The sequence below is a fragment of the Eutrema salsugineum genome, unplaced genomic scaffold (assembly GCF_000478725.1).
Source record: "Eutrema salsugineum unplaced genomic scaffold, Eutsalg1_0 scaffold_9, whole genome shotgun sequence".
Lineage (NCBI taxonomy): Eukaryota > Viridiplantae > Streptophyta > Magnoliopsida > Brassicales > Brassicaceae > Eutrema > Eutrema salsugineum.
This window is the reverse complement of record NW_006256342.1, coordinates 668,890-686,917: the sequence shown is the minus strand read 5'-3', so window position 1 is coordinate 686,917 and position 18,028 is coordinate 668,890. Positions and strand designations below refer to the sequence as shown.

At 38.7% G+C, this 18,028-nt stretch overlaps 5 protein-coding genes and 1 non-coding gene across 11 annotated transcripts; 3 read left to right on the top strand and 3 right to left on the bottom strand.

Annotated features, from left to right (window-relative positions):
* Nucleotides 1–52: 52 nt before the first annotated feature.
* On the bottom strand, nucleotides 53–2,708 carry LOC18007958 (proteasome subunit alpha type-2-A). Of its 2 annotated transcripts, none has more exons than XM_006389849.2 (12): nucleotides 2,588–2,708; nucleotides 2,095–2,146; nucleotides 1,927–2,003; nucleotides 1,786–1,850; nucleotides 1,585–1,631; nucleotides 1,351–1,426; nucleotides 1,117–1,184; nucleotides 851–920; nucleotides 679–764; nucleotides 541–603; nucleotides 371–436; nucleotides 53–284 (listed from the first exon to the last, which is right to left on the bottom strand). In XM_006389849.2, the coding sequence occupies exons 2-12, from the start codon at nucleotides 2,133–2,135 to the stop codon at nucleotides 236–238; spliced, it is 708 nt and encodes a 235-aa protein (XP_006389911.1). In that variant the 5' UTR covers nucleotides 2,136–2,146; nucleotides 2,588–2,708; the 3' UTR covers nucleotides 53–235. The 2 variants fall into 2 exon arrangements, with proteins under 2 accessions (XP_006389911.1, XP_024009070.1); XM_024153302.1 differs by having other exon boundaries at nucleotides 2,095–2,137; nucleotides 2,588–2,697.
* A 114-nt stretch (nucleotides 2,709–2,822) lies between these two features.
* LOC18009171 (transcription termination factor MTERF6, chloroplastic/mitochondrial) lies at nucleotides 2,823–4,477 on the top strand. Its single transcript, XM_006389847.2, has 2 exons — nucleotides 2,823–2,944; nucleotides 3,050–4,477. The coding sequence occupies exon 2, from the start codon at nucleotides 3,081–3,083 to the stop codon at nucleotides 4,257–4,259; it is 1,179 nt and encodes a 392-aa protein (XP_006389909.1). The 5' UTR covers nucleotides 2,823–2,944; nucleotides 3,050–3,080; the 3' UTR covers nucleotides 4,260–4,477.
* A 2,615-nt stretch (nucleotides 4,478–7,092) lies between these two features.
* On the top strand, nucleotides 7,093–10,441 carry LOC18008062 (thiosulfate/3-mercaptopyruvate sulfurtransferase 1, mitochondrial). 2 transcript variants are annotated; one of them, XM_006389846.2, is made up of 12 exons: nucleotides 7,093–7,352; nucleotides 7,652–7,840; nucleotides 7,924–7,983; nucleotides 8,145–8,207; nucleotides 8,508–8,632; nucleotides 8,739–8,901; nucleotides 9,015–9,074; nucleotides 9,391–9,449; nucleotides 9,574–9,655; nucleotides 9,754–9,817; nucleotides 9,910–9,977; nucleotides 10,069–10,441. In XM_006389846.2, the coding sequence occupies exons 1-12, from the start codon at nucleotides 7,239–7,241 to the stop codon at nucleotides 10,174–10,176; spliced, it is 1,155 nt and encodes a 384-aa protein (XP_006389908.1). In that variant the 5' UTR covers nucleotides 7,093–7,238; the 3' UTR covers nucleotides 10,177–10,441. The 2 variants fall into 2 exon arrangements, with proteins under 2 accessions (XP_006389908.1, XP_024012454.1); XM_024156686.1 differs by lacking the exons at nucleotides 7,093–7,352; nucleotides 7,652–7,840 and having other exon boundaries at nucleotides 7,931–7,983; nucleotides 8,508–8,636.
* A 154-nt stretch (nucleotides 10,442–10,595) lies between these two features.
* TRNAR-CCG lies at nucleotides 10,596–10,668 on the top strand. The gene has a single exon. It is a non-coding gene; the product is annotated as a tRNA-Arg (tRNA).
* Nucleotides 10,669–10,721: 53 nt separating this feature from the next.
* LOC18008180 lies at nucleotides 10,722–14,588 on the bottom strand. Of its 4 annotated transcripts, none has more exons than XM_024156690.1 (4): nucleotides 13,626–14,588; nucleotides 12,044–13,419; nucleotides 11,554–11,934; nucleotides 11,342–11,473 (listed from the first exon to the last, which is right to left on the bottom strand). In XM_024156690.1, the coding sequence occupies exons 2-4, from the start codon at nucleotides 12,089–12,091 to the stop codon at nucleotides 11,351–11,353; spliced, it is 552 nt and encodes a 183-aa protein (XP_024012458.1). In that variant the 5' UTR covers nucleotides 12,092–13,419; nucleotides 13,626–14,588; the 3' UTR covers nucleotides 11,342–11,350. The 4 variants fall into 4 exon arrangements, 3 of the variants coding, with proteins under 3 accessions (XP_024012464.1, XP_024012458.1, XP_024012460.1); XM_024156692.1 differs by having other exon boundaries at nucleotides 13,719–14,588; XM_024156696.1 differs by having other exon boundaries at nucleotides 10,722–11,473; nucleotides 11,554–14,588.
* Nucleotides 14,589–15,392: 804 nt separating this feature from the next.
* LOC18008419 (serine/threonine-protein kinase AGC1-7) lies at nucleotides 15,393–17,724 on the bottom strand. The gene is given in 3 exon segments (XM_024156703.1): nucleotides 15,393–16,327; nucleotides 16,420–17,228; nucleotides 17,231–17,724. Coding segments are annotated over 3 exon segments (1,797 nt in total). The 5' UTR covers nucleotides 17,297–17,724; the 3' UTR covers nucleotides 15,393–15,405.
* Nucleotides 17,725–18,028: the final 304 nt, after the last annotated feature.

The following is an 18,028-nucleotide window of genomic DNA, read 5'->3' as shown; positions in this document are numbered from 1 at the left end:
TGGAAGCACGACTTTTGATTCTAAGGAATCAGATTTTCACGAAAGAGACAAATTTTGAAGGTTTTAAATATATTCTTTGAGTGAAAAAAAAAAGTTCTAAATTGGGTCTCCAGAGTCTAAACATGATCCAAAAGTCTTACACAAGCAAGAACTATCAATTCTCTGCAGACAGCCAGAAAGACGAAAGATAGTATTGAGACTCAAATTCTGGTTCGTTGCACGGTTTAGTGAAGGTTTACTCGACTTCAGCCAAGTAGTCGTCGATTTCTGCTGGTGTTAGTACCCTGGCATTTGAAACACTCTCTTCTGAGATATTGATGGCAATAATAAAGATTCTCGATTTTATTAACGCTTATAATAATAAACTTACCTGAAAACTTTGTCAGCACCGATTTTACCAATCTCAATGTTTTTGCTCGAGATTTCTCCCTCGAAACTGTGAAACAAACGAGAAAGAAAGACGAGGAAAAGGGTTTTAGGTTTTTGTAAGCTTCTGAATTATAGAAATATAAGTAAACAGAGTTTGGTAAACTTTCTGACCCTTCCTTCAATGTCAATATCGCCGTGTGAATAGCATCATCAAGTTCCATGTCTTCTGTGTACCTGATCAGAAACTAAGATGACATGACATGCTTCGAAGATGATATACTCGTATCACAAATGGTAAAATCTTATTACCTCTTCTCAAGAAATGTCTTTGCATTCGAAACATTCTTTCCCATTGCCGAAGCTTTCCATGAGAAATAAGAGCCAGACGGATCCACCTAGTGAAAAAAAGAAAATTTGAAATAAGATGTTTTTAATTTATGGGTTTTACATAATGGTTATATACATCTATTGTTCTACATACCTGATACAATTGTGGACCCTTGTCATCATACCCAGCCACTAGTAGAGAAACTCCGAACGGCCTAACACCACTATTAACAGGAGAAACAAAACCAATTTTGAAGCAAGATTTTCAGCAACCAAGTTTATGGATACAGATTTGCTCTAACAACGTTTAAGGTTAAAAGTGCAATTCTGAGTTGAAATCTATGAGCTAGTAAGTTACTCTTCTTAACACTGTTGAGCGTATGGGAGGAAGTAACCATATATATTTTGAATAGTACTTACCCTGATTGAGTGAACTCTTGCATCACCGTAGCAGTTTCCCTTACAAGTTGGGTAACAGGGATGGGTTCCTGCAAACAATAAAACCCCCTTAGAAGTTGAACTACGAATAAACAACAACTTATGCTAATCATCAATCCAAACTTTCTGCAAACAAGCAAGGATCGACAATTTATCATACATACATTACTAATTATTCCAAGAAAAGTGAATACAAATAAATATATTTAAGATTACTTTGTACAACCGGAGATATTGCTCAGCCTGCTTCCTACTCTTTCGCACAAGAACTCGGAAATCGGGACCCATACCACTTCATAAAAGTAAATACCATAGTTAGCATTGAAATGATGAGTAATACTATGTAGTATGTACCCATTTTTTTTAATAGAGCGTCTGATAAATCCAATATTTGAGATATAAAACAAATCTGTTATTTAACAAGAAATACAGACAGCTGAGGAGAAGAACCTGTATACAACTCCAATGTTGGGAGTCAAATGCTGAATCTTTTGAACCTGAAATAGACATTAGATTAACATTAGTTACATGGTAGTTACTATAACTATACAGCCTATGAAAGTTCCACAAGCAGGAGTAGAAGGAAAACGAGCTAATTTCTAAAAGATTTTACAAAGCATGTTGACCATAGGAAGAGATAATCAAACTTACAGACGCTTCATCAACCAGAATAGAGGGAAGTTTCTTTTCTGTTGCAATGACAACTCCGTTTGAAGCTGCAGAAAGAATTCACATTGATGATTAGAAAAGAAAATGTTTGCTTCTTAGAATCTCACCAGTTCATTAACAAACCTTTAATTCCCAAAGATGTTTGGCCTGATCCAACAGCTGTTAGGGCATGTTCTATCTGAACCAGCTTCCCTGATGGGCTGTTTTCATAGCCACAACACAAATAAACACCCAAAGAAACTGACCTTAATGCTCGAAAGAGATGAATTTGAATGATAAACAAGTTCATACCTGAACGTCGTGAGAGAAAACGAGTACTGACTGTCTCCCATTGCTGAAAAATCTGCAAAAATGCAAATTAGTATCATTCTTCTAACAAATTTTCAGGAAAAATGGAAGTGCTGAATCTGCTAAACTAAAAACCACAGAACATCCAACGGTCCACACGCTGATTTTCATCCACAAAAAACCAACTCGTAAAGCAAATTAAATCAACGAAATTACGTCTAAGCAAGTACACTGAAGCGATTAAATCTGACAAGGCTTAGATTAAAAAAAAAAACGGTAGGGTCTCAAAACGAAATGTGTAAAAGAGATGAAAAACAAGATAACATGCGAATTATGAATCGCAAGAGAATAAAATCTACCTTAACGATCAGCTCTAGTTCAGTTCAAAATCGGAGACACAAATTGATAACTTTTTAACCCAAAAAGTATATTTCAGTCTTCAATTTAGGTTCCACAAAAGATATAGCATTCCATAGAGATAGATATGATAGCTTACCTTTGATATACGGATCGAAGAAGAACTGGACCAAGTAGAGAGATAAACGAATGTGACGATTTAAGCTTTAGGTTTCTTGCTGAAAGGGTTGCAGTGAGAGTCTTGACGAATTGCTTTTCTGGTAAAAAAGAATATGCGAAACAAAAGAAAACGACATCGTTTACAGGGTGGGAATTTCTTATGGTAAATTGCAAAATCCTCCAACATTTATATTTAATTTCCCGTTTTGGACCACAATATTAATTTTGGCTTTCGCTTCCGCACAGTCGTCGCAACCCTCGTGGTCCGAAGTCGCTGTGCGCATCACACCAACTCTCTTTCTATCTCGGGTTCTTGTATTGCCTGAAATCCATGGTGGTAATTATCTCAACTTTTCTAGCTATTTCTTCGTAGCGTGTAAATTTCACTGCTTGTGTTGTATAGGCAGAACCATTGTTGATTCTTGCTCCTGTATTTCTCCAGTTTACACAATCTGGTGCTAATAATCTCTCGAATGCAATCAACGGGGAAGATAAATGTCTTAGCTGTTATCAGGTTACTGTTTACTACTAGCTCGAGCTTTGTCAGAAATGCTGGTTTCAGAAATTCCTTATCTGCTACCATCACCACCAGGTGTTCGACCGTATGCCTGAACGAAGCTGAAGGATGCATTGACGGCTCTGATCAATCGGTAAACAAAGTCGAATGTGTTCAAGTGAGACAGGTTCTTAGCCCCTTGGAAGTTCTACGAAAATGGGGTTGTAACGAGGATGAAATATCAAAGCTTTTCATTCGTAGGCCGTCTTTGCAGAGAGCCAATGCTGCTCAGCTAGAGTTTCAACTAAGCCTTCTTACTCCATTGGGCATCACATCATCCGACCTTGTGAAGATTGTTAATTGCCGTCCGAGGTTCTTTAACCGTCGTGTTCACCTTGTCCTTGATGAAAGGATCAACTATTTCATGGAGGTTTTGGGCTCAAAGGAGGTGTTGCGCAAAGTCATTATCCGGAACCCTTGTCTCGTGTTGTATGACCTCGATGAAAAGATCAAACCCGCGATAGAGTTCTACAAAGGGTTGGGCTTTAGCCAACAGGATCTCGTCGCAATGTTTATATCCCGACCCACGTTGATTCCAAGGACAAATTTTAGCAAGGAGAAGTTTGAGTACATCCAGAAAACTGGGGTCACCAGAGACTCCAAGATGTTCAAATACGTTGCAGCCAACATTGGGGTTTCGAGGATGGAGACAATCAAAGAGAAAGTCGCAAACTTGGAAAAGTTTGGGTTCTCCGAAGACGAGGTTTGGCATCTGTGTGGAAAATGCCCAATCCTTCTTACTGTATCAGTTGAGAAAGTTCAGAGAAATATGACTTTCGTCATAGCCTCTATGAAACTTCCAGCTCGTTCAGTGCTTAAGCACCCTTTCTTGCTTCTCTTCAACCTCGAGACTCAACTAAAGCCTCGTGTGGAACTCGTGAAGAGAGTATTCGATATGGGTCTAAAGCCGCTGGTAGAAGAAGTGAAAATTGCCACAGCGCTAAGGATGAGCGAGAAACGGTTCTTGAAGGTTTATGTAATGTGTCATCCAAAAGGTGTTGCTGCTGAGTTGATGGAAGTTTACGAGAAAGCCAAAAGTATGAAACGTTTGGCTGAGGAATCCAAGAAGTACGTTCGTAAAGGATTCCCCTTTTGAATCTAATAATTTTGATCAATCAATAATTCTTCCATTCTGTTTTCTCCTAATTTGTACAAGGTCACATTGGAATTGAGTTTTCTTTACTAGTTTGGTTTCTGAATTGGTTTTTTCGGTTCTGTTCAGATTAGTTTAATCGAATTAGTTTGTAATCACGTTATGTCCAAACGTGAAGAAAGGCGTTCTGTGTAACTAATATATTTTTGACTTTTAGCTCAGTGAAGCGGGATGGACAACATAACCTTACCCGGAAAAACTAAAAATAATTCCAACAATTAATCTCTCAAAGTTCTGTGGATACCATAGTGTCATTATTGTTCGTGCAATCTCTCAAAGTTCTGTGGATACATTGTTCGTGCATACCTGCAAAATAAGTAGTTAATTTTGTTGTGTAAGTGCAGTGATAGATGATAAGCTTGACAATGAGTACATCAGAGTGTCTGCGGCAACTATGGTTATGGGTGCCTATTACAATAATGCTCCTACTGCAGTTACTGGAATTAAGTTATAGAAGGTAAAATAGTTCTTCCCATACCGACCTATCTCATTGGGAAATTTGATTGCCCTCATTTCAAGTCAGCGGATTATGTTCGGACAAAGCTAAAGAGATTGCAAATTTTGTATCTAAACTTTTTTGTCTATTATTTTTTGTTTTGATGTTCAGTAAATTTGTTTTCTTTTCTTAAGGGAAGGTCAACCGGAGAGGATCATGTGTGATTGAAGTTGCTAAACTACCATATATCTAGTTAACTTCAGTATTTTAAACCTAGGACTGATGTCTAACTATTTATTTAGTGTTCAAACAACTTAATGTCCATTCGAACATTTTTTGTGGAACCAACTAAAAATTTGATGAATTTATTTATTTAAAACCAAATTTCCTCTAAAGAGAGATTTGGTTTAATATTTCAAAAAGTTTCTATATTTTGAAAATTAAGCCATGTTTTAAGAATTTTGAAAACTAACTTTTTATTAAGTAAACTATAATAATACCATTATGATCTTTTAGAATTTACAAGTACAAGAAAATGTCATATTTTTCAAGTAAAATTAGCATGTTTAAAAATTGATCTTCATCTTAGTGTCTAAGCTTTAGGAAAATCGATAAATATGACCTTAAAATCTGAATCGGTTATTTCGGTACAGTTTCAGTTCTATTCAGATTAGTTAAACCGAATTAATTTGAAATCACGATATGTCCAAAAGCTAAGAAAGGCGGTTTGTGTCATATCAATTAGTTTTCAATCACAGATATGTCCAAACGCGAAGAAGGGCGGTTTGTGTCATATCTTTTTGAGTTTTAGCTGAGTGGAGCAGGGTGGACAACATAGCCTTACCCAGAAAAACTGAGCCGAACCAAACCGTAATTAGGTGATTTGGTTTTTGTTTCATCTAAAAAACCGTTAGTAAATTAAAAAAAGGAAAAGTAACGTCCGTTTACAGTTACTAACAAACGATTTACTGCTCCTTTTCTTGGGATATGCATGACAGTGTAGGTAATGACCTCCTCTACCATGTTCTTTGTTGTCCCTGATATAAGTGGCGTACTCTGAATTCTTCCATGCCAACGAATCTTGATTCTCAAGGTTGTTTTGAAGTGGCTTAAATATATCACATGAAAATCACTACAAAAAAGGTAACTCCTTGATATCCAATTCAAGCAATCACGCACTGATGAAAAACAAAATCCCAACACATATACAACAGATGGAACTTGTCTTCATACTTTTAAAAAAAAAAAAAAAAAAAAACTAGTTGCTCATGAGAAGGTTACTTCCTGATTGTCGCCTACGAGAACAAGTTACTTTCATTTTTAGGTCTATCCAACTGATTATATTCTCTTTCGACAATACAAATCTGAAAAGTTACAGGGCGACCGACGGAGGGATCCTTTGCAGCCAAAGTTATATAATACGTGAAAGGATATTTTGGTAGAACATTTGTATTGTATTTCTCTATTCGTAGAAGCTGGAGGTTCCTCCCCTGACATAGCAAAAAAGTAAGTGAAGAATTAACATGAGGATCGGATCGGAGCAAATGATCGACTAGATTAACGTACATGCTGCGAATTGTATTGATGAAGGCCCATCTTAGCATAAAGGTCCATCTTAACAACGGGATAATCATCACGTCCGCACTTGACAACTCGCAATCCATAGTATGGAGATGGTGAGCCGGCCCTGAACTGCATATTTTTTTGTATTGGCCACAAACTATAGAGCAAAAAATGGGCTGTTTTGCATATTTTTTTCAAAAAATGGACTGTTTTATTTTCAAAACTTTTTATGTAAAAATAAGGGCCACAAGTGATCAACATATATATAAGCAAAAATAAGCTTGGTTTGCTTGGGCCCAAATGATCAACATCGAACCCTAACACACACAATTAGAGCAATATATATATAAGCAAAAATCAGAATATTTAACGAAAAACAAACAACACCTATATAGTATAGTATAGATGATAATCATCTCTCTCCAAAGGAATTACTTACATCGGACTCCATCACTCGACGCAAATACATTGCCATGTCTTCACGATGATCCTCCATCCTCTTCTGCTTTTCACTTCGTGAAAGCACCGTTCTCCCCATATTTCTCACTCAACTTTAATTTCTCTCAACACCGACTTCTGTGACCTAATTCATTCAGTTTTTTCGTACAAACTTTGCTATTTATATTCTACTGGTTTGATTTTTGAATCGGTTATTTCGGTACAGTTTCGGTTCTGTTCAGATTGTTTAAACCGGATTACTTTGTTTTGTAATCACGTTCCATCAAAACGGCGACGCCCTAGTCGTCGTGTCTCTCCACCTGACCAGTTCGTGGCGGCAGTGACAAAAAAAAAAATCATCCGTACTAATAAAAAACGCTTTGCAAAGTTGCTAACTTTTTGGTCTTTCTAGAGAGAATCAATCTGACAGGAAAAAAATTAAGCAATTTTTGTTTGTTGCATTGTATTCTGTGGATTGAGGTGAAATGGCCTCCACCCTTTTCACCAGAAGTTTCTTGGCCGCTAGTCACCGCATGATTACTCCTTGTCTCTCTTCTCTTCTCCCCCAAAAGACTCTCAATCTCGCCGCTTTTCTTAGTGTAAGTCGAATTTGATTCTCGATCTTTTCTTAATTTAGTATACGTTTGATCGCTGCTTTGAGCTTCTGGGTTCTGCTCGTTCATTGGATTTGTTTGTATAATTTGTCAGTAGTTCTAGTGGGATTTTGGAGCTTTCGAAAAGGTTTTAAATTGGGAAATTGGGGTTTTTAATTGGTGATGAGGTCTATATTGCTTGAGTTTCTAAACGGAAATTAGGGAATGTGAATTGCTCAGTTTCGTTCTTTGTTTATAAAGTTGACACTTTGGGTGGTCTTCCGTTTCTTGTGTGGTGTTTGCAGAAGAGAGCATTCCACTCTCAGTTAGGCTCCGTTTCCACAGCCTATAACTCAACTTCATGGGCTCGTCGAGCCATGGCTTCTTCTGGAATTGAACCAAAAGCTGGCTACTCGACATCATCTGTATCAGCCAATGAACCTGTTGTTTCTGTTGATTGGCTTCATGCTAATCTTAAAGAGCCTGATTTGAAGGTGGGTAACCCTGTTGTGCCAGTTGACTTCTTCAAAACTTTGTCTGCCATACTTAAAAACTTATTTGTATCTATTCTTCTCAGGTTTTGGATGCTTCATGGTACATGCCAGAAGAGCAACGGAATCCGATCCAAGAATATCAGGTGAGAGTTTGGTCAAATAGATATACTCTTGGTTCCAAAATTGTATGGCTTGCATTCGTTCTGGATGAGCGCAAACACACTTTAGTACTGAAACAAAAGCTTCTAATACAGTTAGTACACTAGTTGCTGCTTATGGACTTAGACTTTGTCCTTTCCTACAGGTTGCTCATATTCCTGGTGCTCTCTTCTTTGATTTGGATGGAATATCGGATCGAACAACAAGTGTAAGAATCAATATCTTTTTCATTCCGGAAAGATGTAACCATGTTATTTGTATCTAAGTTCTCGACTTCACATTGCTATCACTTTTATGAATAAGTGAAACCTTACCGATATCTAGTATCTTCTTTTGCTGCCATTTTCAAGATATATATACAGCATACTAGATTCAGAGAGCATATAGCTGTTTCTTTTGTGAGATCAAATGAATAATCTCGACTCTTTGCTGTTATTCTTGCTTGTGATGTGTACTATAAATGGTAATCATCTAAGCTACATTATGGAATATTAATTACTTGTAACAGTTGCCACATATGTTGCCATCTGAGGAAGCTTTTGCTGCTGGTTGTTCTGCTCTTGGTATCGAGAACAAAGATGGAGTGGTTGTTTATGATGCAAAGGGTATATTTAGTGCAGCTCGTGTATGGTGGTGAGTTATGGCTCTCGTTTGTCTCTAAATCCTGTTCGTTATTCAGTGTCTTCTTTCAAGTATTGTTGACATTGATGTGTCCTCCTTTATTTCCTCCTTTAAATAGGATGTTCAGAGTTTTTGGACATGGCAAAGTTTGGGTACTCGATGGAGGTCTACCAAGATGGCGTGCTTCAGGTTATGATGTTGAATCCAGTGCATCAGGTGATGCTATTCTGAAAGCCAGTGCCGCCAGTGAGGCTATAGAGAAAATCTATCAAGGACAAACCGTAAGTCTCCTTCGGGAAATGGATTTTGTCTTTTTGTATATTCATGGTGAGATCTTAGTTGTGAAGATGTGTTCTTTCTCGCCATATCAATTTTGTCTCACGTGGTTTCACAGGTCAGTCCAATAACCTTTCAGACGAAGTTCCAGCCACATCTAGTGTGGACACTTGATCAGGTTTGCATTGGCTGAATGATTTTGTCTACATATTGATGTTGTATAAATAGATTATTTCTACGATTATTCTGTCTGTTGAATCACAAATTCAAATCTTCATATAAAAATCCTAAATTTTACCCAGCTTAAAGTTCTTTAATTTGGTCTATATCTTGTTTGTGGTTTTGAAAGTACAACTCAGTATCAATTCTGAAGCAAGCCTTTGGACAAAAGTCAATTGTGAAAATATAATTTCTGCTATAATTTAGTATATTGATAGATTTTTGTCTGTAGATACCTGGTTTTGAGTTGATGGCTCTCTTTGATCAATTCACAGGTCAAGAACAATATGGAGGATCAGACTTTTCAACATATAGATGCTCGGTCCAAAGCCAGGTACTATGATGTGGAAAGTTATCACTTGTTTCGACTGATGAAATGCCTTCTCTAGGGTTGGTTCATAATGAGTTGATACTCATTGTATCGTTTTGATGTAGTAGATTTATGCCATTTTTCACAGGTTTGATGGTACTGCTCCAGAACCCCGTAAGGGAATAAGAAGCGGTCATGTCCCTGGAAGCAAGTGTGTCCCTTTCCCACAGGTAACCCTGAGAGGGCTCTTATCACAAATTCTAGAGAATTTGCTTCCTTTCATCACTTCCTGCCCCTAAGAGTTGATGTGAAATTTTTTTTTGTGCAGATGTTTGATTCTTCTCAAACACTGTTACCAGCGGAAGAGCTAAAGAAACGATTTGAACAAGAAGGTAAGCTATTCATCTCCACTTAAGGATTGAGTTGCACTATCATATTTACATAAAAGCAGTATCTTTAAGATCTCAAGGATTTTTTGGTGCAGACATCTCACTAGAGAAGCCTATTATGGCCTCGTGTGGGACTGGCGTAACAGCTTGCATCCTGGCAATGGTAACTAATTTCATCCACCAATTTTAATTTGAGATCTGATTATAAACGGTGGAGGGGAGGGGAGACTGACTTAGTCGCTTTGCTCTGCTAGGGACTTCACCGGCTGGGGAAAACCGATGTGCCAGTCTATGATGGGTCGTGGACTGAATGGGCAACACAACCAGACTTGCCCATGGAGGGTGATGAATCTTCTTCATGAAAATTGTCCAGGGGAAAGGCTAGCAACAAGATTACAAAAGCCATATAATTATGATGTTTAACTTAGAGGTGTTGGCTTCAAGTAATCAAAATCCAGTTGCTGGCTTAAAGTTTGCCTCAAGAAGTAAAAGAGGACTGTATCTATAGAACTTGGATTTTTTTTTTTTTCTCTTTGGATTCATCTTCGTCACACAAGTGAAAAAAGTGTATTTTTTTTCCGAATAAAATCAACAAACATAAAATTGATAATTTTTATCAATTTAAAACAGAGGTCTTGAAACAGCTACGAAGAAGTATGTTTGCAGATGGTTGATGATTCGAGACGACATGGATTACACAAACACAGTCCCTAATAATAACTGTGGAATGTAGAAACTATTTGAAACGACATAGAGAAGAAGAAAAGAAACGCAGCAAGATGACCGCGTGGCCTAATGGATAAGGCGCTCGCCTCCGGAGCGGGAGATTGTGGGTTCGAGTCCCACCGTGGTCGTTTTTTCTATTTTAAAGCTTTTCATGTTTTGTTTCTTTCTGGACACATCTAGCATGTTCAAACGGTGTTATTCCATCTTTGTAACCAAAAGCAGGATACATTTATTAATTGGTTTTTTCTTTATTCTTAAACAAACAAACCGTCTGACTTAACATGACTACAAAAAGACTTGAGTGAGTATGCACATATTTCACAGCAGTGAACAGAGAGATCTAGCCGGTGCCAGTAACACCAAGATCCTGCTTCTTGTCGTCTTTACCAGCACCAAACACAGGTCCTCCTAGACCAGCAGCATCAGAGACCTTGTCTTGAATCTTATCAACTTGAATCCCACCTTCGTCTTCCTTTGACCTTATATCAAGTTTCGTCTTGTTCTGTCCTCCATCCACCGACTCGTACGTCGTCGCCGTCCTTGATCCCACCGGCTCTGCTCCTTGTGCTCCCGACATTGTTATCGATCTCTCTCCCACCTTTCCCTTTGTCCTCACCAAAACTTAATTTTATATCCTCAAGCCCCCGCTCTTGAAATTCACCACCTGGCCAAGTAGAATCCACACGTGGCAGTTTTTCAGAAGTCTTGGCCCATCTTGCTGGTCACGTGTCCTGAGGGGAGGGCTCGGTTTTGACCCTTCTTATCATCTGTTTTGACTTACGTTTCTTGATCTGCTCTCTATATCATTCTTCATAAGAACTGTCTAATGACGGGTATATACTTGTTCCAATCAATTCGGCAGACACTGGTGAAGAGAAGAATCTGTCTGGAAGATCTAGAACAAGCTCCTCCATAAGCTTCGAAACCATATTCCTGTGTCAGTCAAACTATGAGATTGTGTTTCAAGGACTCGGAAATTCTCAAAAAGGTACACAGACAAGAATTTGCTTTACCAGTTTCTGGAATCCCAGCCGGAAATCAATCTGAATATGGATCGCGTTGTCGGTGAAAGCTTTGTGAAGATGGCTGAGAAATACTTTTGAGTACAGATCTGTTCCCCTGAAACTGAGAAACATATCGTCCATACTTCCACAACGGCCGCGACGAGGATGAGGTGAGTGACTACGCCGATGCTTCCGTGTCTCCTTATGCAGACGCTGCGTTGGTTCTTTTCCACTATCAGAGTGAAGGAGACTTTGTAGAGAAGTCAATAGTAACCAATATAGGGAAAGGAAGAAACCACCAGAGTTAGCAGAGAAGACTGAAGAAGAAAAGACAAATGAAAATTGGTATAACCACATCTTGAAACCGCTGAGAAAGTCTTGAGAGTTTTCCTGCCACAGACCATAATAAGACTCCTATCTGGGGTAAGAAGACCGAGCGAAATAACTTTTTTTTTCTTACAGAATTACAAACTTGTGGTCTGAACAGTCCAAAGCTTACTTCAAAAAAGGCGAAGATAGTCGATGAGACAGTAATGAACAAACCCATGCCATGCTACTGGAAACCCATGCTACTGGAAAAGATCAATATGTAGAATAGTTGAAGACGTTCAATGCAACTACCACTTTATTAGAGAAACCGAACCAGAAAAGGATAATGAGTAAGAACAAGGGACACATAAATCATCATATTTCATCCAAATGGGTGTATACTCTGCAGAAAAATCTGGAAACACCCGACCAAACACAGTATCTTGCTCAAAATAGCCATCCAGCAAAAAAGTATATGTAGGCAATATGATGTATAGGTGCGAAGTACTCAGAAACCTGATCATAAGCAGACCATTCTTCCCTGAGCAATGATACTTTCTCTTCAAAGCTCTACAATCTACAACAAAGATTTCTTCCCATGCATGCTACTGTAAAAGGTCTACAAAATACTTGGGGAAATTCGTCGCAAAAACTTATCTACTAGACAACAAATAGGAGCTAGTAAAGGGAACAAACCCATCAAGAGCCAAAGTTTCTGAGCTTCAACCCACCCGGCAAACTGATCACCAGAGACTACACAAAAGAACTATCCAAACAAAACGTTTCCATATGTAGAAGGAGTAGCAAATACTTGGAAGAAACTTCAGCGTTACCTTGTGCCGTTGGAGAGATAGACATTGCCAGAAATCCATATATTGGATAGTTGAACAAAGCAAACAGAGCCATATACCTTCAGTGAGCACAAAAAGTTGCTAACAAAACCCAACAACATAAACCCGGAGAGAGAAGTAGCATTATGAAATCAAAAAAAAAAAAAAAAGGAAAGAGAGAACCCCAAATCTTTCCTTGAGACAACCAATGAAGAGCTCGGAGATAGCTTGACCTGAATACCCATTAATCTATAACGATCAATAGTAATTCTCACGACACCAGGGCAAAAAGAAACTCATGACACCTGAATCCATCAAAAGACTGGAAGCTTCAAAATAATCCGTGATGAGATAACCATGCAGAGCCTTGAAAGAACTCCGGATGTACTACAAACAAAACAGGTCGAACCAGAAATTCCACCTTGCATCAACCAAAATTACTATACAAATCGAATTAACTAATTCATATAGAAAGAGAAGTTACCATCTCAAGTAAAACTGATTAGCATTCAAACCATAGAATAGATGCAGACTATAAAATCAGAAAAGGTCCAGAAGAAATAAGGGGAAGGAAAATCGATCGTGTCGCCAGGTAAGATAAGGAACCAAAACAGAGAAAAGGAAAAACAAACAAAAGAGGTCACAAAGATGAAGACTGTAGATGAATAGCCATCCAGCGAGCCAAATAAATCAAGAATGGGACTTGGGTCCTTCACTCCTTCAGTACTCATCTTCCCTACAGCGAAGGAAAGTAATTCGTATAAAGAGAAGCATTTGTAGTTAGAAACAAATACACCAAAACAGAGACCAACTAGTATCCCAATGCTTTTCTCTTTTGGAATCTCAACAATCACTAGCAAAAAGACAAGAGTTTTAGGCTCCCACCAGAATCTCAACACATTTCCTAGGAGAACGTAAAAACCAACAGATTGAGAAAGGAACCTGGAAAACCACATATCGAGCCATCGAAAAAGAGTTGTTGGCAAACAAAAATAAGAACAAACCCATCTCGAACGAATTTATGATCCGTCTTACATCTAAATTTGTGTGCACCGCAGAGAGACAGAGTGAAGTATCTGGTGAAAAAGATCTGGAAAACACAATAAGACAGAGCATACTTCTTCGAATAAAAAGAATCTATAACGAAGGAGAGTAAATCAGGGGGAAAAAAATGTAGCACGAGAAACCATAAAACCTAAAACGGGGAAAGAAGATTGATCTGAGCCATCCCGATGCTAGTTGCCTTGATGTTCTATATCAAAACGAGAAACATGTTACGCTTAGAACAGGGGAAAAAGACGGCTTATTTAATATGAAAATTAAAACTTTAGATAAAAAACAGAAACACGTAATAAACCGCCAAAAGAGAAATCGCGTGAAAACAATCAACCAAAGCCGATATCGATCAAATCAAGGATCCACCACAATCTAAGCACAACAAAACAAGAAGAAGTTATTACTTAGATGGAACAGAAAACGCCACCGATGCATTCTAGAGACCAAACATAGAAAAGCAAATACTCCGTGAAAAGTGAAAATTCAGATGCGGCAAGGCAACGATGATCGGATCAGAATTCGCTTCCAAATAAAATAATCCGCAAGAACAGAAAACAAACGAGACGTAGGGTAGAGAAAACGCGTGACAAAGATCAATCGAACTCCATCACCGATCGATCAGAGCATCCTCCAAAATCTAAAATACAAAAGCGATAAGTAAATTGCATGGACAAAAAACCCCAACGATGGAATTTAGAAACCCAATTTTAGAAAGAATCCGTGAAAAGTGAAAACCCTCGTATATAGGAACGATGATCGGTTCCAAATCTTCTTTGGGAACCCCGGGAGAGAACAAAAGGAAGAAAGATGATGTTAGGTAAGGAAACAAAAGTCAGAGGCAAAGAGGAAGATGATGTTAGAGATTAGATTTTCTGAAAGAGGAGAACACTATTTATAGGTGAGGGATAAAAGCAATTGACGGCCAAGATATGAAACGCGTAAATTTTGGCGGCCAAGATTAAAACTACATTGTCGGTAGTCAAACATCTTTGACTATGATCCAGCTGTCGTTCGATGACTTTATTGGTGAAATTTGAACCGTTAGATTCATCTACCTGTCATTTCCTTATTCCAGTAAACAACTGCCACGGTATCGTAGATTTCATGGCCGGCCCAACTATATAAATCCACCAACTTATCTATACGAGGCCAATGTATATATGCTGATAAACCAGAAAAATTGTTGAGTCTTGTCATCAATTTTTCCTCAATTCCATTATTAAGAGATGTAATCAATCCTTTACGAATGAATGGAATCAATTTTGATTCTCTATTTATATTCTTTTGATTTTTACATGAATGTTTTTTAATTTTGGAGATACAAAAACACAGATAGTGGAATTAACATCATTGTTTTAATAAAAAAGAATTCCCTCAATTTTTCTTTTCAAATAAAACTATCTAAAATAATACTCTTCTCTATTGAACTCTATTAAATTTAAACCGTTGAATAAAAAAAACAATTATCAAATTAAAAAAGTGTCTAGAAATGTGAAGAACAATTATCAAAGAGGGTATTATATTTCTCGTCCGCAACATATTTCATTGATATCATAGAAGAAAGACGGACAGACGGTAATAATTGCTTGAAAGAAGTATATAGTCATTATCAATTTTGCTAATGACACCCAAAAAAAAAAAATGAACAAAAAGTAATTTTCAATTGCTAAAAATATTCGAAATCAATGTAACCAGGATCATGGCAACTAGGGTTACTAGTACTAACGCCGTTAGTTTTATTATCACCACCGCCAGTACTGCAACAACCACCGGCACCATTGTTGCTCTTCTTTCCGCCGCCGGTAGACTCTTTGTCCTTGCTCGCGTAACACGCCAAATCCACCGGTTCCGGTACATGCGGCGGCATCGCGCTCCGGATTAGCGCCCAATTCACACCTTCGAAGAAGGGATGCTGCTTGATCTCCGTCGCGCCTCGTTTGTAAGCGATCCGTTTTTGTGGTTCTTTGACCAAAAGTCCCTTGATGAGATCTCTCGCCGCCGAACTCACATGAGGAAGCTCCGGGAATCTCAGCGCCTGCCCAATCACGTTGTTGAGCGTCGCGCGGTTCCCTTGTCCTTTAAACGGCGTCGATCCGTAGAGAAGCTCGTAGATGAAGATTCCCAAGGTCCACCAATCGACGGCACTTCCGTGTCCTTCTCCGCGGATGATCTCCGGTGCTAAATACTCGTGTGTCCCGACGAATGACATCGATTTAACGTTTGTTGGCTCCGCCATGAGCTCCGGCAAGGATCCGTTGACGAAAAGCCCGAAGTCAGATTTCGCCTTTCGATTCTTCTTCGAGGATTGTAGGATCCGCGGGAAGAAGGTGGACGGCTGGGCACAGCCTTGGACCGTCGATTCCTCGTCGATTAGCCCGATAGGCCGACCGCTTCCGCTGCCGCCGCCGTGAACGGAGGAGGATTTGACGAGAGTTGGACTGACTGAGCATCGGAGAGATAAATCGAAATCGGAAAGCATAATGTGTCCGTCGTCTCTTACCAGAACATTCTCCGGCTTCAAATCTCGGTATACGATTCCGAGCATGTGCAAGTACTCCAATGCCAATAGCACTTCGGAAGCAAAGAATCTGTAAGAAATTAAAGAAAACCCTAAATTATATCGATTTTTGAATTCTACAGAGAAATGTTCTGTTTCTTCCTACACTCCTTTGATACTAACCTCGCTGCTTCTTCGGTGAAGCACTTGTTAGGTTGCTTCTGTCTCAAGGAATAGAGATTGCCACCGCCGCAAAACTCCATGACCAAGCAATAGTGTTTATCGGTCTCGAAGTGAGAGTATAACGTGGGCAAGAACGGGTGATCAAGCTGAGACAAAATCTCTCTCTCTGTTTGAGCTCGCAACAGCTTGTTTCTGCTAGCCAAGGAAGCCCTGTCCATCACTTTCATGGCGAAATAGGTGTTGGTTCCTCTAAGCTCGACGAGGAAAACACTTCCAATGTCTCCATTACCGAGACGTTTCAAAAGCCGGAAATCGCTGATCCCGAGCTGGACTCCTCTAGAGGTCAACATATTCACAGCGTCCCATCTTATGTCACCACCTGTGTGTGGCTTAGAGGGATTAGAGGAAGTGCTCTCTATGCTGTTGCTTCTTGAGCTCATATTGCTATTGCTGTTACTGTTGCTGTTTGGTTTGGTGTTTAAGTTTAATGTATTGACCATTTGTGACTCGGTCATGTTGGAACCGGGTGAAGATGGGATTTTCGGACTGGGGATTGGACGGTGGTGATTGCTGAATCCAACCGGCTCTGGTTTTATAAGATTTTCCATCTTCTTGGGATCCAACTGTGCCTTCTGCATCTCTTTGCGTGGTTGTGGAGATTGATGAACGATATCTAACGGTGGATAATTTGAATGATTAGCCGATTCTTTTGGCCCCAAGGATGAGACATGATGACTTGTCTGCACAAGAAAAGGAAAAAGGAACATCATCGCAACTATGGGCTAATAGATATGCAAATTACGATCATTATACTTAAGGAAGCCTCGCGTGTACTCACCTCGGAGGAGTCAAGCTTTTTTCCAGGCTTCGAAAACATCGCCAGCGAGAAAGCACGGCGAGTATTCCAGATCAGAGAAACCTGTTTCAATGAAGAAATATTAAATCTTTTTGTTAAAATGGTCAGTTTGGGTTGAGAGTTCCTTTATTATCCAAATGCGGACATTACTTGGTGTCACGAACGTTATAGCCTCATCTTCATGTCTTGTTGAATAGTATCTAGCTAAAGGATTAGTCTGCACGTCGAGGTACGTATATCTTTGTTTATTGTTTTTTGGTTAAAGAACTGGAGCTAAAGATTGCAACATTTACCTTTCATGTCTAAATTTTGGGGAAGCCATGAAGGATTTTGAACAAAATGTTACAGGGAAATAAATCTTCTATTTTTTAGTGATTCGGTAGTTTTAAGATTTATGAGTTTTTTTTTGTTTGGTAATTTCTTTTTTTTGTGAACATGAGAAATGAAGAAATAAGGTGGGAAAGTAAGGAAAAAAGACACAGTGATTAATTAAGAAAAGAGAGGAAAAGAAATGGGATGGCGAGAATGTATTTTCTGTATTCCAAAGAAAGTGAGAAGTGGGAGGGAGGAAAAGGTCCCTTTCATAAATTTGACGGACAAAGGAATTGTGTTCTCCCCTTGATTCTCTCTTTTATCTCTGTATAGATTTTTTTTCTTCAACCATGATCAATCATCGTTTATTTTTATGTTCTATCAGTCAAACTTCCAAATTTTTTTTATCAACTTGGTAGATGTTATTAATGCTATTTTTCA